Source organism: Pomacea canaliculata, linkage group LG6 (assembly GCF_003073045.1).
Source record: "Pomacea canaliculata isolate SZHN2017 linkage group LG6, ASM307304v1, whole genome shotgun sequence".
Classification (NCBI taxonomy): Eukaryota; Metazoa; Mollusca; class Gastropoda; order Architaenioglossa; family Ampullariidae; genus Pomacea; species Pomacea canaliculata.
In genome coordinates this window covers 29,176,972-29,190,698 of record NC_037595.1, presented here as the reverse complement: position 1 = coordinate 29,190,698, position 13,727 = coordinate 29,176,972, and the positions used below count along the sequence as shown (strand labels likewise).

General features: G+C 36.7%; 1 protein-coding gene across 1 annotated transcript in view; it reads right to left on the bottom strand.

Moving 5' to 3' along the window:
• Nucleotides 1-1,386: 1,386 nt before the first annotated feature.
• Nucleotides 1,387-13,727, bottom strand: part of LOC112566202 (dynein gamma chain, flagellar outer arm-like) — a 70,256-nt gene continuing 57,915 nt past the window's right edge. Inside the window, 22 exon segments of the mRNA XM_025242222.1 lie at nucleotides 1,387-2,350; nucleotides 2,601-2,771; nucleotides 3,340-3,504; nucleotides 3,725-3,934; nucleotides 4,231-4,347; nucleotides 4,476-4,639; nucleotides 4,946-5,063; nucleotides 6,485-6,615; nucleotides 6,870-6,981; nucleotides 7,444-7,560; nucleotides 7,895-8,092; nucleotides 8,259-8,330; nucleotides 8,332-8,460; nucleotides 8,786-9,008; nucleotides 9,298-9,533; nucleotides 10,343-10,516; nucleotides 10,765-11,062; nucleotides 11,321-11,466; nucleotides 11,875-12,084; nucleotides 12,466-12,621; nucleotides 12,904-13,089; nucleotides 13,510-13,618. Of these exon segments, the coding sequence (XP_025098007.1) occupies nucleotides 2,195-2,350; nucleotides 2,601-2,771; nucleotides 3,340-3,504; nucleotides 3,725-3,934; nucleotides 4,231-4,347; nucleotides 4,476-4,639; nucleotides 4,946-5,063; nucleotides 6,485-6,615; nucleotides 6,870-6,981; nucleotides 7,444-7,560; nucleotides 7,895-8,092; nucleotides 8,259-8,330; nucleotides 8,332-8,460; nucleotides 8,786-9,008; nucleotides 9,298-9,533; nucleotides 10,343-10,516; nucleotides 10,765-11,062; nucleotides 11,321-11,466; nucleotides 11,875-12,084; nucleotides 12,466-12,621; nucleotides 12,904-13,089; nucleotides 13,510-13,618 (3,598 nt within the window). The 3' untranslated portion in view covers nucleotides 1,387-2,194.

Below are 13,727 nucleotides of genomic sequence, written 5' to 3'. Positions count from 1 at the left end.
ACAAGCCATCTACTCAACACTCCCGCTGTGAACTGTACTGATTCTTTTCCACCGAAATTACGACAGTCATTGGTGCTATTCTTATTCAAGGAAGGGTCAGCTGCAGGTGGGTAGACGAGAAACTCAACACCCTCGTCCACACGCAACACCGTTAACATGAAGGATGACCGGGCCTCACTAACTGTGGCTGCAGTAAAGATCTCAAATGAGACCAATTTCCAGGTGATAGTGCAATATGTAATGCATCCCTCCCAAGATGACTTCCCATTCAAGTTTTATGACCTCTCCATTGTGCAGCAAGATTTCCGCAGACACAAGCAAAAGGTCTCCCACCCTCACTGCCCTGTTGGGTGGTGTTGGGGCACTGTGCTACCTGCCACACAGTCTCTCCCCTCTCTCCGTGCCTCATTAGCCTGGAGCCTGATAAAAGACCCCATCCTCCATTTCCATCCTCCTACAAGCACCAATTAAGAGGGGGAGCATAGAGCAATCAAACAACTTTCTCCCCTCATCCCACAAGCCATGAGGATAGCCTATCCAAGAAAAGAACCAAAATTTCCATTTGCATTGTGGTGTGAAGTTGTCATCTACAAATATTTTACAGTGCCTGCTTGAGGAAATTGCTGCATGCATTAATTGCACTCTTCATTCACCCATGTAATTCAGAAACTTGAGTACAACGAGTAGCACTTTTACACCCTGCTCAGAGTCAATCCAAAGCAGAATCTCTGATAAGACAACACTGAACAAAAAAATACGAAAACTCTCGGAACCAGTCACTTCAGAAATGCTAACCTACCAATATAACCTAAGTATTGCTAAATCCTACTTCCTAACCCTTCTAAAACAAGCTAAAGTCATCCCAATTCATTGATCATAAATCAGCGGATGTAGAAAATCCTGCTATAGGCCAATCTCAATTCTTTCATCATTCTCTAAAAACTTGGAAAAACACATCCATACCCATTTCCAAACTCACCTAACAAAACACTACTTCACACTAATCAATCAGGATTTAGACCCACACACTCTTGGCACACAGCAAAACATCTCTAGCAGAACAGTGGTTAAAGAATATAAATGAAACTCATTATACTGCAGCCCCACATGCATCCATTTCCTGGAAACCATGGACATATGAGGTATATATCCAAACCAGGGGGAGTCCTCAATTTGTGAAAATCAAGAATTTTTAAAAAAAAAAAACCTTTTCATACAACTATACTAGCACAGATGTTGCCTTGATATAGCACTTGTCGCTGGCTTGGCATAAAAAACTAACCCCCCACTCCTATAACACACACACCTAACATATCATTTTAAGCAGTGCTAACCCTAGCTTGTACCATCTTTGCATACTATTTTTGTAAAGTACACAAACACTGGTAACATAGCATATTGTTTTAATACTTTTTCAGTCTGATACCAGCTTTACTGAATGCAAACAGAAGAATATAAACATTTATTATTGCATGTTGAGTTATCTGTCCAGATTGCTGAATACAATATTATAAATTGTTGTACTATATTGTCGTCAACTTTATTGGTATAATATTCACACAACATTTTTTAAATTTCAAAGCACAAGAAACATTAAAAAAAATTCACTTCTCAACATTTTTCAAAAATAAGTTGCAAACAGTTCATGAACATGGTATGAAAGTTAGTCATAAAAATAAAAATGCTGAAAATTTCACTTAAAGAGCAATACATATCTATGAGTGTATATGTAATTTATAGTTGTAAACTTGAAGTAACATAATTCCATAAAAATACTTTTGTTTTCAATAAATAATGCTTGCCTTTAATAAAGTCTGAGAAAAATTGTTTTTAAAATAAATAACAGACTTTTTCTTGCATCATAGTTCAGTCTTGATATGCTGATTTGGTCAACAGAATCTTAACATACACTTATTTACTTTGTCAAAATGTTTCAGTTAACACATTTTATGCAGTCATGATGCATTCTCTTTCACATGAACACACAACTGAGTGTAAAAATACAATTTAAATAGGAACTGCTTCACATAATGCTGTGTTCTTACAGAGGAAGAATTCACCTTGCTTGTGTAAGACAGGGCAAGGAGTTTTGAGGAAGGGATTTTCTTTTTAAAGGATTGAAGTTTGGAAATTAACAAAGAACATTGTCCATTTGGGATAATGCTTCAAATAATTGATTGTGGGTTTGCATCATTTAATAGGGTCTGATAGTAGCTGAAAGACCACGTAGAGCCCAACGAGTAGCAGGAATGCCATCCCTTCTGACATCCATTTCCATGACGACTTCACGGGGAGCAATCCGTGAGTGATAGACTGGGCATTGATAAGTCTCCGTTGCTCGTGTTGAGTCCTGAAAAATAAAATTCCTAGTTTGATAAAGAGTACATAGATCTTTTGCACTGTTTTTGCTGAAAACATAGAATTTAGAACATTTTGACTTCAAATATTATGTTTTCCAGGCTGTTAATGTGACGACATCTTTGCAAATACTTTAATTAGTATAATTTATGTAATGGCACAATCTTTAGTAACATTAATGCTCAAAAATTATTAGCCAGTGAAGTTAATATCCACAAGAAGTGTGTTAAATAAAATCATACCTGCACTATGGGTTTTTCACCAGCTGGCCAGCATGTAAGATGCACAACTGGTAATGCTGCACAGCTGGTACGAGGAGGTGAGTCCTGTAATTCACCTGTTGTCTTCTCCCAGGTACATCCCCAGATGTAGATTCCATGCACAAACATCCCTTCCTGAGGTGGATCGCGAAGCTACAATCAAAAAGACACATTACCTCGATTAGTGATTTTGGCAAAGTTTTTCTAAGCATGCACATTTCCCAACTACAAATCCAAATCTAATCAACAGACAACATAGAAAAGTCAGAAATTTCACTTCCTACCCATATGCAAACTTATTATATTTTGACTATATGTATATAACTAGCATAGTTATGATTGTGAAATCACTTCTAAAGGGGAAACAGAAGTACATATATATCCTACCATCCACATTTCCCCACAGCAAATTTAACCAGGGCTTCTGCTAAGGCTAAATTCTTTGGGGTCCCAGGGACCCCTTCTTCAGATTTTTAAGGGGTCCCTGTTCTTCGCCCAAATTTGAAGGGACCCCATTGACGATAACTGAAGGGGTCCTCCGAACTTTTAATGCGTACTGTACGCAATTTTTTGCGTAAGAAGAAGCCCTGTTAACTTCACATTAGCAGGAAAAGCAGCCATCTGATTCTTAATGTCGACAGCAAAACAAAATATGTATAGAAGTGTAGAGAAGAACTATGAGTGCAAGAGAATGGATAGCCAGATAACTTGTGCCACTAACATGATCCTTGTCTCGAGCTGTCACTTCAGTCTGAAAGACAAACTGCTCAAAATAGCCTGACCGGTCGCCAGCAAAATTTCGGATACTCTCCTGTTTAATTAGTGCCAGCAAACCACGAGGGTTGAAAAAAGCACCCAGCCAGTAAAAAGGCATTCTCTCTCGGCCCTGCAATCATGATGAAATGCGTACTTTAGATTTCTTTTTTTTCATTGAATTAATCCTCATGTTCGAATAAATGTAATTATTTTCATTAGCATAAGACCTGCAAGTCAAATACGGATGTCCACGTCTAAGGCATATAAATCCCTAAAAAAGTTGTCAAACAGATATAAAGAATTGTATCCCATGTTGACTTCAGTGTCTTTAAAGTAGGTTTGAAACTCACAAGAGACAGAATTCGTTCAAAGTGATGACAACGACTCTGCAGTTCTGCGAGCCACTGACCCAGCCCCCAGGTAAGTGGTGGGGCAGAAAAGCCAGACATGTCACACCAGAGCTGAGGAATACGCAAGTGGAAAAGGTCATCTGCCACTGACAAGGTATGATCTGACATTTGATCTCCCAGTGCATTGGACTCTGTGGCCACTTTGATTGCCTGTAAAAAAAGAAATTTCTTATAATTAACATTTCTGTTGAGAAAACTACCATGATGAGGTGCAATGGTGGTTGATAAGCCCCTGTACTTAACAACATCCCTTTCAGATCTCATGTACGTCAAGCCAAGATGGAAAAATTCATTATTTTTAGTCAAATAACCTGCTTTCACAATATCCAACCTGACTTAAAAAAAGGTTTTCATACATATGATTTTTAAGGTACTCAATTTTTGAAAATCACACCATGAGCTTGTCATCTAAGTTACACGTACTGTTCAAGTTATGTGTTACTCACCTGGAGAGAGGATCGAATCTCACTAAGAAGTTTGTACATTGTCTCCAGTTCCTTCATGATAAAGTTGTTGAATGTGGTGAAGCCTCCAATTTTCTTTACCCTTTCCACGATGTACTCCTGCAAGTAAAATGGCATCATTGCATATCTGAATGGTCTGGCTTTAAGTCAGCACATACCAACAAATCATGCACAATATTAGCCCATTGCTACTTACAACAAAGAGAAGAATTTATGTTAAAAAAGACCTTGTTGTAAGACTTTGGTACACGCTGCAGCATATTGTAACAGATCTCCCATAGTTCCACATCTTTGCGCATTTTGTATGTAGCATAACTTGCTGTACTGAAGAGCCCTTGTTCAACCACTGATGGGTTGTTGCTTTGATAGCTGATACCAGCCAGTGGCGGTCCTGTGATGCACAATGTTAATAGATTGGTTTCAATTCTCTCTGGGACTGAATTACAAGTATCACCTAAGTCTATTTTCAGTATATTAAAGTAAAAGAAAATGTGTGTGAGAGAATGCATACCTGCACATCTCAATGCATGCACATGTATTTATTTTTGTGTGTGTGTGTGTGCACAAATGCTTGAAAGGTATAAATTTTAAAAATGCATGTACATGATATCTTATAAGCACTCTTTCATTTTCCACTCTGTTATATACAAGGAAAAGTTTATCAGAGAAACAGAGAGAAAATAAAATAAAGAATTACCAATAAATGGAGTTGGAGGTCGTGGGAACAGCTTATGCGAAAGTGTTGGGGTTGATGGCATAACATCAAATATCCTGTTCAGCCTTGTAAAGATGTATTGGTCATCTCCAAGAAGAGTCTTATATGAAATAAAACACAAGTGAAGCTGTAAAGTTGTAGTACTATGAATATTTATCATTTTGCCGCAAAAGACATTGACAGTTCATATTCTTCTACAACCTTTTGTAAATGAACTACTAATTAAGCTACTGTAAATTTTGGTCCATTTAGTGCACCTGTATATAGCATCCCACTAAATTTGTTAAAATCTCTACTTTTTTCACAAATAAACCACTCTGGTTTATAAGCTGCAAAATATATACAACTTGAATGTTGCATTGTAGGCATATCGTCTCGCTTTCAGCATGATGAGGGTGTGTGCCTCAGAATGGATCTGAATTATGCTTCAGCTGAATGTGGCATTAATTTAAAACGTGCACATTTAACACTGTAATAACTTCAACATAAAGCTTATCAAAAAATTAATCGGAATCTGAAAAATCTGCAAACAAGTCACATCGCTGTTTAATCTGCAAATTAATATGTTCCTTTTTCAAGTTCTTTTAAAACACTGGGGATAAATGATGAAAAATGTTATGGTCAAATGCTCTTACTCTACTTCTGCAGATTTTATTGCTTCTTTGGAAGGTACTGTAGCAACATTTTCACCAGAGTGTTTGTTCTCAATGTTGAAAAAATAAAGAGAAAATATGGATCCATAAAACAACCAAAAAACCCCTAACATTTACACAATTAACAGTGAGAGACACTGTACAAACCTCTCCTTCTTGCTGCATGCCAAGACAAAAGAAAACCAACATTTTAATAGATGCACCTTCTTTACCATATGGCCTGACCATATAAATATCACTTATCACTATTGCTATTTAAGGTTTGCAGATTTTTTGCTCTCTAAGACAAATTACATGACTTCATGTACGTCTTCAAACTTTTGTCATAGCTACACACTTGCTGTCACTTGCATGCTAGTGCTAGCTTTCTATCTGCTGCAGCATCTTGCTCTCTAGACAGGAAGCAAACACTTTCTTCCAGTCAGACATCATGATACGACAAAATGTCATCCATTGAAAGTGGTAAAATGAACTAGCAAGACACAGGTCTGACTGTGAGAGGGGAGAAATCAGCAAGAAGGTATATAAGCAGCAGTGGAGCTGTTGTGTTCATGTCATTATCAGTTTGTACAGGGGGAATGGAGAGGTGGGCGAGGGGAACCCTTAAAAACTGGAACTGGTTGAAGATATCTCATCATTACTTCTACTTAAGATATATGCAAACAGTAACTGAGTTATAGCATCTTTTCTGCATTCTCCTATGTCTTTCTTCACAGTATGAACAATAAGCACAATAAGCACATTTGAGATATGATAGCACAATAACCAAACATTACTGTATTTGTTTACTTGCTTTTATCACTGTACTGTAAGGGAAATGCTTAACTGTCACCGGTTCAACACAGTCTAAAGCAGAAACAGTTCCAACCTCAACATTAGGATGCAAGTGACATCCTTCTGGAACATCAAGGAAGAGGTTGCCAATTCCATCAAGAGCTTGGATCAGGGTATTCAGTCGCACATTGGGGTTGAAGAATGTTGTAGGATGACGATATTTTACTAAAAGATCCAAGAAAAGAAAATATTACTGAAAGATCCAAGAAATGAAAATATGACCGAAAACAGCATCTTTGAATGTAGAGTTTAAGGTACAAAATTTACATAATACACTCAAAGAGAGAAAAAAAAAAAATCACGCTGCAAGCACAAGTATGAACACACAAATTTGTAATTTACTAATTAGTTTTCATGAATAAATTTATTAATTAAACAAGTCAGTAATTATATAATTGAAGGTTGTAAATGTCACATACATCGGGCCACCTCAAACTCTTTCTTTATGGCTGTAGGGGACACCCAGTAGTCGACCATAGCACTGAGACTTTGCTGATCTACAGGATCGGTGATGTGGCTGCCGTATACAACCTGCACAATTATTTCATATATAATTAGGGGCTTTTTTTAGTTCAGAAGGTTAACAAATGCTCTGCTATTAAAACACTGTCTTTAACATCTTTGACAAGATTAATTCAAGTGAACAGGTTATGTAAAGGAAGGGAAGTGCACATAGTACATTTTATATGTACTTTTGAAATAATAATCACATTTAATAGCCCCTTGATTGATCGAGAGTGCTACAGAAGTTCCATAGAATGCCATATAGGATTGCCTGCAGAATATCTCTCAGAAAAAACCACGATGAGTTCACAAGCAGTCAAAAGGAAGCAGTGCTAATCAACTGATATAATACTTTTCAAGACATTCAACTATTTTCATCATTCATGAGTTGCGAATCCATGCTTTTATAATATGATTTTAGTCTGGTGCTCTATAAATTGTTGAAACATATTGCCATAAATGAGATGTGAAAACTCATGGCTATCTTACCTCTGCCAGTATGTATCTTATGCCTGTCCAGGAAGTGACACGAGGCACCTGTGTTCCATCTGCCCCAGTCACAAACAATGGATCTTTGAACTCCCCAACAGTAAAATTAACTGATTCCTAACAAAATACAAAAGCTGTTGAAGTATTCTGTCATAAAAAGATTTTGGCACTTTTGGTAAATCTAAATAAGCAGCGTTAGACATACAAAGGACCCTCTAACCAGAATTAGCAGCTACAAGAATTAATCCAGTCATCAGTCATCAGTTAATGATTTCATTTCAGACTCTATAATGCTAACAAGCTCTAAGCAGGTGATAGCAACACAAATAGGTTTATATTACTTGTGTAAATATGCACTGTACTGCACTTCCTTAATATTTATATTGGAGGCTGAAACCAAAAAAATGGTAAAAAAGAACCAAATCAAAAATATGCTGAAATTTTTAAAGACCTGTAACTCCCTGAAACTTATGTTTGCAAAGTCTGCAGGACAATTCCAGCCACCCTGGCCAAAGCGAGCACGAAGCCTGATTGCTGCATGAAGATAGCACAAGTTGTGTAGCATGACTGGCCACTCTGCACGGTTGGATTGCTTCAAAATATCTGGTTCCATCCATGACATGGAGCGACATAAACTGTCCTTCATCACCTGACGATCCATCAATTCAATAAAATTATTTTATTTACATTTATAGAAATTTTTTTTGTTGCGATCAGGCTAAATGCTAAAATGAAGAGAGACTGTTGTGACTTTGAGCAGAGAGTTCTGTGAAGAAGATTCAATTAATAGTATTGAAATATAAAAGTTAACTGACTTTAGGTAAGCTTATGACAGCTTTGATGGAGTTCTGCAACAAGCGCACTGGAATCCCATCTGCCAAGGCCTTTCATGGTGATCCATAAGCGGAAAGTCTGATCTGTCTGAGAGGAGGCAGGAAGACTCTCAGCCAGAAGTGTTTCCACAGAATTCAGAAGATGTGGGCAGTTATGAGCATTGTGTAGGAACACCCATTGACCCTGATAATTAAAAAGTTGAAAAGATTAAAACATATTTTGAGGTACATTCAAGACTAAGTTTCATATTATAGGATTTTAATATTTGTTTAAAGAAGTATAGACAAACACATACACTACCTATCATTTTGATAAAGACTTCCAGCTGATGTTATCTGGAGGAATATATATATATATCTTTCTTAAAGTATCAAAAGAGAGTTAAAAGTTAATTTTTCTTCCCTTTCTCCGATCAGACAAAATGTCTCTAAGTTGAAAATATCTGAGCAGCAGACATGGAGATGAAAGAATCTGTGACTGAAAAGGAAACTAGTTGAGGTAGTCTTACCTCTGCCATGCCTTTTTGAATTTGCTTGCGCACCACTCTTTCAAGTATGATGCTGTTGTCTGTCAGGAAAATTTCAGTGTGGCGATTCTGTTTACGATTAGCAAAATCTGTAAACAATCTGACAGCTGTGTCCAATTCATTGTCAGACAACAGGATGATAGGTATGGTTGGAGAACTTTGTCGCAACAGAGTTGGGAAATCTGGTGCAACATCTCCAATATATCTGTCATTAAAAAAATTGTCGATTCACAGTTTAAACAAATAAGATAGCTTACTATTTATTTTTGAAGACCTGAATTTATTCTCTCTACTTTGATCTCTTTCACACATAATTTTTTAACTCACTCAAACATGCATTACTATATCTAAAGAACCTGGATAAAATATAAATACACATATTTACATGTTATCGCTTGACCATGTAACACACATCCCTTCCATCTGTCCACATAGGACATCTACATACACAATAAATATAAAATACAATTAGAAAGATAAAGTGGATGCCTCACTTTTTGCCAAGGACGCTGCCTATAAAGATACATGAGGCCTGAATCAGCCGATCACTGCGAACTGCCCTTACAACACAGAGACGCTGCATGGGCTTGTATACCTCATCCATCTTATCTGGTAATGATTGCAGCTCTGGTGAGTCACTCTCACAAAGATTGCGCCACTGAGTCTCACGACCATCTTTGGGCATGCGATCAAACATTTCTTGGAACCATTCAAAGTGAGTGGCTAGCACCTACAGGAATTTCAACAACGAATTTTTGGTTTGACTTTGGCATATAATTATAAACAAAGTCACTGGAGAACAAAGCAACTTAACCTGTTAGGTGAATTTTGCATTTATTATTATTATATAAAAGGTATACTTTTTACACCAATTTTAAAGTTTGTGCTGGAATCCAAGCAAAGTCATGCAAAAGACACAAATGTTTGGGTAAACATGTATATCCTTTCATGATAGCCAACAATATTTGAAAACATTAAAAAATATGATGACTGGCAATTTTAAGGTTGTAAAATGCAGATTATAACTGCAGAAAGTGATAGGAAAGAAAAAAGTCTAGTTATGGAAAAAAAAACCTGCATTTCTTCATTCATCTGTTTGCTTATAACATATCAAAAAATTGAAAACCTTAAAGAAGGTTATAAGAATACCACAAGAAACCACTTCACATCTTATATTGTCCTTGTCATATTTGATATGAATCTTTTTTAAGAATCAGTGACCTGCAGTCAGGTATTTGACCCTATTGTAGCCACAAATTAAGAATGTGATGACTGAATTCTATCCTTGGTAGTAATGTATTGTTGCTATAAGTGCAGGAGAGACAAAGATAAGTATAAGGGGTTGGAAAAGAAATTAGTAAGTAGATGGGGTTGCTAGCAGTCAGCTACAAGAGTGGAAAAAAAATTAAGTGTTTACTTATAAGGACTGACTTGAGTTTTAGTGATGATACTACAGTCTTCCTCTTCTTCCTAAGTTTCAATAGCTAAGCCACCAAGAATTAAAAGGAAACCAAGCTGTTGCAGTATTTCAGTCTGTACCTGCAGATTATGAAACTGATCCTCTGTCATCCAGTCAAAAGGCTTCTTTGCTTGGACTATTCTGGAATCAGGAGGTTGTATGGAGCCAAGGGAAGACATGACCACAGAGCTGTAGTTTGGAGAAACCAAAAAATCTCGCTCACCTGGCCCCAGATTGTTTAGGCTGTCTTCCACCTATTAAAACAATGTTATGATTATTTCCAAAACCAAGAAAAGACCCACACAATACAATCTCTCTTTTTCATGATATATATATATTTAACAATAATAAATATGTGATTCATATAACATATAATCATGATTATGAAGAAGCATGCTCATATCAACAAAGTCATTATTTTAAAAGTTCCTTATTTGTGAGACTACAAATATTTCACTTGAATTATAGCCTGATGAACATTATAAAAAAGTTTTTTTTATACCTCAATAGCAAGCAGCAATGAATACAGCAGTCTGTCACGCTCTAGTAGGCTCCGAGCTGTTGTCGTGTAAGCACTGAAGGTTAACTTATCAATGAGAGCTTTCACTGCCAAGCGATCAGAATGACTAATTGCTGCTTTAAACAATTCTTCAAACTGGTTGAATGATGTCTGGTACAAAGGATTGATTTCACGCATGTATTGTGTTGTGTCAAAGCAAATCGCTGCTCTCTGGGCAATTACTCTGAATCCTTCACGTGCTTTGAATATTGAGTTCTCCCCAGTGGCAATTCTAGCCAAACTAGAACAAAACAGGAACAGCAGATCTAAAATAGTTATAATTACCAACATACAGATCACACCACACAGCATTTAAGTGGTATTCAGATGGTAGATGCTTCTAAGAAGAAACAGTTACTGTATTAAGTTTCTTTATGCAAAGTTTCTTTAACCAAATGGATCTGTGATGATGCGGTGCTTGTCTATGGAAGTGTAGCCATTAATTGCAAAATAACCCTTCACAGCTGAACATACTAGCATTAGCAACATGTAATCTTACTTCTCTTGAGTTTCATCATATTGTTTCTTGAGTTCAGCCAGGCGTCTGGTGGCCTGCAAGTCATTCATGAGCCGCACATCACTGGATAGTTTGTCACGCATATGTCTTTCCAAGCGTTCTGACATCAACATGTTCTCCTCCTTTTCCTGTTGACATAGAACACAGGACATGGTAATGTCCCACAATGATGAAATGTTTAAAAGAAATAGATAAGAGGAAGCCATCTGCTGTTGAGAATAAATTGACAAGTAGTTCATCTTGCTTATGTTTCCTTTATGGGAAAAAACATACATATATGTAAATTATTATATAGTGTCTGTTACTATTACTTTATTAAGCAACATACAAAGCTCCTCTCTCTTATTTACATAGACAAGGATTATTCTTAACATAATGCTCCTTAGAAGTAGACAAAAGATCTTAAACTAGCTATAAAATATAATAATGAGATGAAATATATGGAAAAACATCTTAGGACAAGAAACCTTCTACATTACAGCAAATTTTATAGAAATGCATGCTTACAGTAATAACAGTAATGATATGCTTGATACCTGTCTCAGAGCAGAACTCTCATTTTCTAGACGAGCCTTCTCCTGAACCATGAAGGTGTCTAGAAGCTCTTCTTCAATGCACTGCCGGCTCTGCTGGTAAAACAGAGTGCTAGTGTAAGCTGCAAGTTGATGTGGGACAGTCTGTGGTTCACTAGTTGTGTGTAGAAACAGTCGAAACTTGGGGTCACATTCCACTTCATGGTCTGTTACCTGAAATGATGAAAACACAAGTTTCAATGAAATGTGAAGCACAAGACAGCATTGGGTGCCACCTCTATCTTTCACCATAGCAGTGAGAACTGAGTGTGGTGGATTTGGATCTAGGCTTTGATACACTTCTCTCTGTATGTGACACCAGGCCATCAGTGATTATCTACACCTCAGTGTGTGTGAGAGAGAAAGTGAGAGTGTACGTGCATATGAAAGAGTGTGTGTGTGTGTGCATGCATGCACAAATGGGTAGGTGCATTTGATGCTTACCCTAAAGATGTCTGCTCGTTTGTGTTTGTCCTGTCTCTTTAAATAAAGTAAGTAGATTTTTTTAATCTACAAAGATCAGACCGAATAAGTTTTGAAAATAGTGACACTTACAATAACCTTAAACCTGCATTTGCCCTTGATGAAGCAAACACAACTTTGTATCACATCAACAAAACGCAAGTCTGAAACCAGTTGGTTGACGTCACAGTCTGTGACTAGCAGAGGAATGCCATCAGCAAGACAGTTCTCCAGTTGTGACCGTATCTCCTACACAAAGCGACATTCTAGTCTGTACAAATACATTAAAATCTTGTGCATAGAGTAGCATATATGTACATATGTGTGTGCATGTACACGTTTGTTGTTATTTATAAACAATGAACTTTAGCATTCATGCATTTATGCAAAGATACATGAGTTTCAATAAATGTGGAAGAAGAATATCAAGTATACTGACTAAATTTCGTCTCTATCATTTAAACAACCAAAGTAAAAATGCACCTAAAAATTTTCTTTCATGAAATGCAGCAATTAAGATAGTTTGCTTACATGGTATTTGACTTCTACAAGTTCTCTCTCTTTATAAAGCCCTCTCAGCCAGGTGAGAACTCGAGAGGTGGGATCACAAATTAAAGGCCATGCAGTTGTGCTTTCTTCTTGCATGAGAAAACATGAATTTTCAAGCATCAATTTTGTGGTAGGCAGACGAATCATCTGCAGCTTCATGACATTGAGCTGCAAGGTAAAATATTGATAAAAATAACAGAGGAGCAGATCTATAGATACATAGCAACACCAATACACAAAGTGCCAGATTATACCAAAAAGTTATTTTACCTGAATTTCTGCATAGCTCTTGTAAAGTAGGTCTTTCTACAAGCACCTATTGTTTGATAATTTTACCCAAGTTAATTTTACCAAATAAGTGCACTTAACCTTGAAACATCTAGTTATATGTACAATTTTATAACCTTAGTACTTGTCTGGTCCTGTTTGAATTTAGTTTGACAGACCTAACTTTGGATGTAACTGCTGGGTTCATTTATATAAAGTAAACTATAATAAAATGAGCACATATAATGGTTTATAAATTTGCTCAGATTGCAATACTCATTTTACATATTAGGTTCTATGCAGACCTTTAAATTCACTTACTGGGGTGTAGAGAAACTCAAAAAGTTCCATATTGCGGAAAAGCAATTTTTTGTGCAGAGGTAGGCCATGGTGTTCACACACTTGCATAAAAAACTCTCCTATCCGCAACCTAAAAATCACATGTATTAAAGCATTAAATGCACAATTTACATGTCGTGGTAAATAAAAGCTGAGTTTTTCCCAAAGCAGTACGTAGGTTTTAATCTTTCACTTCTGCT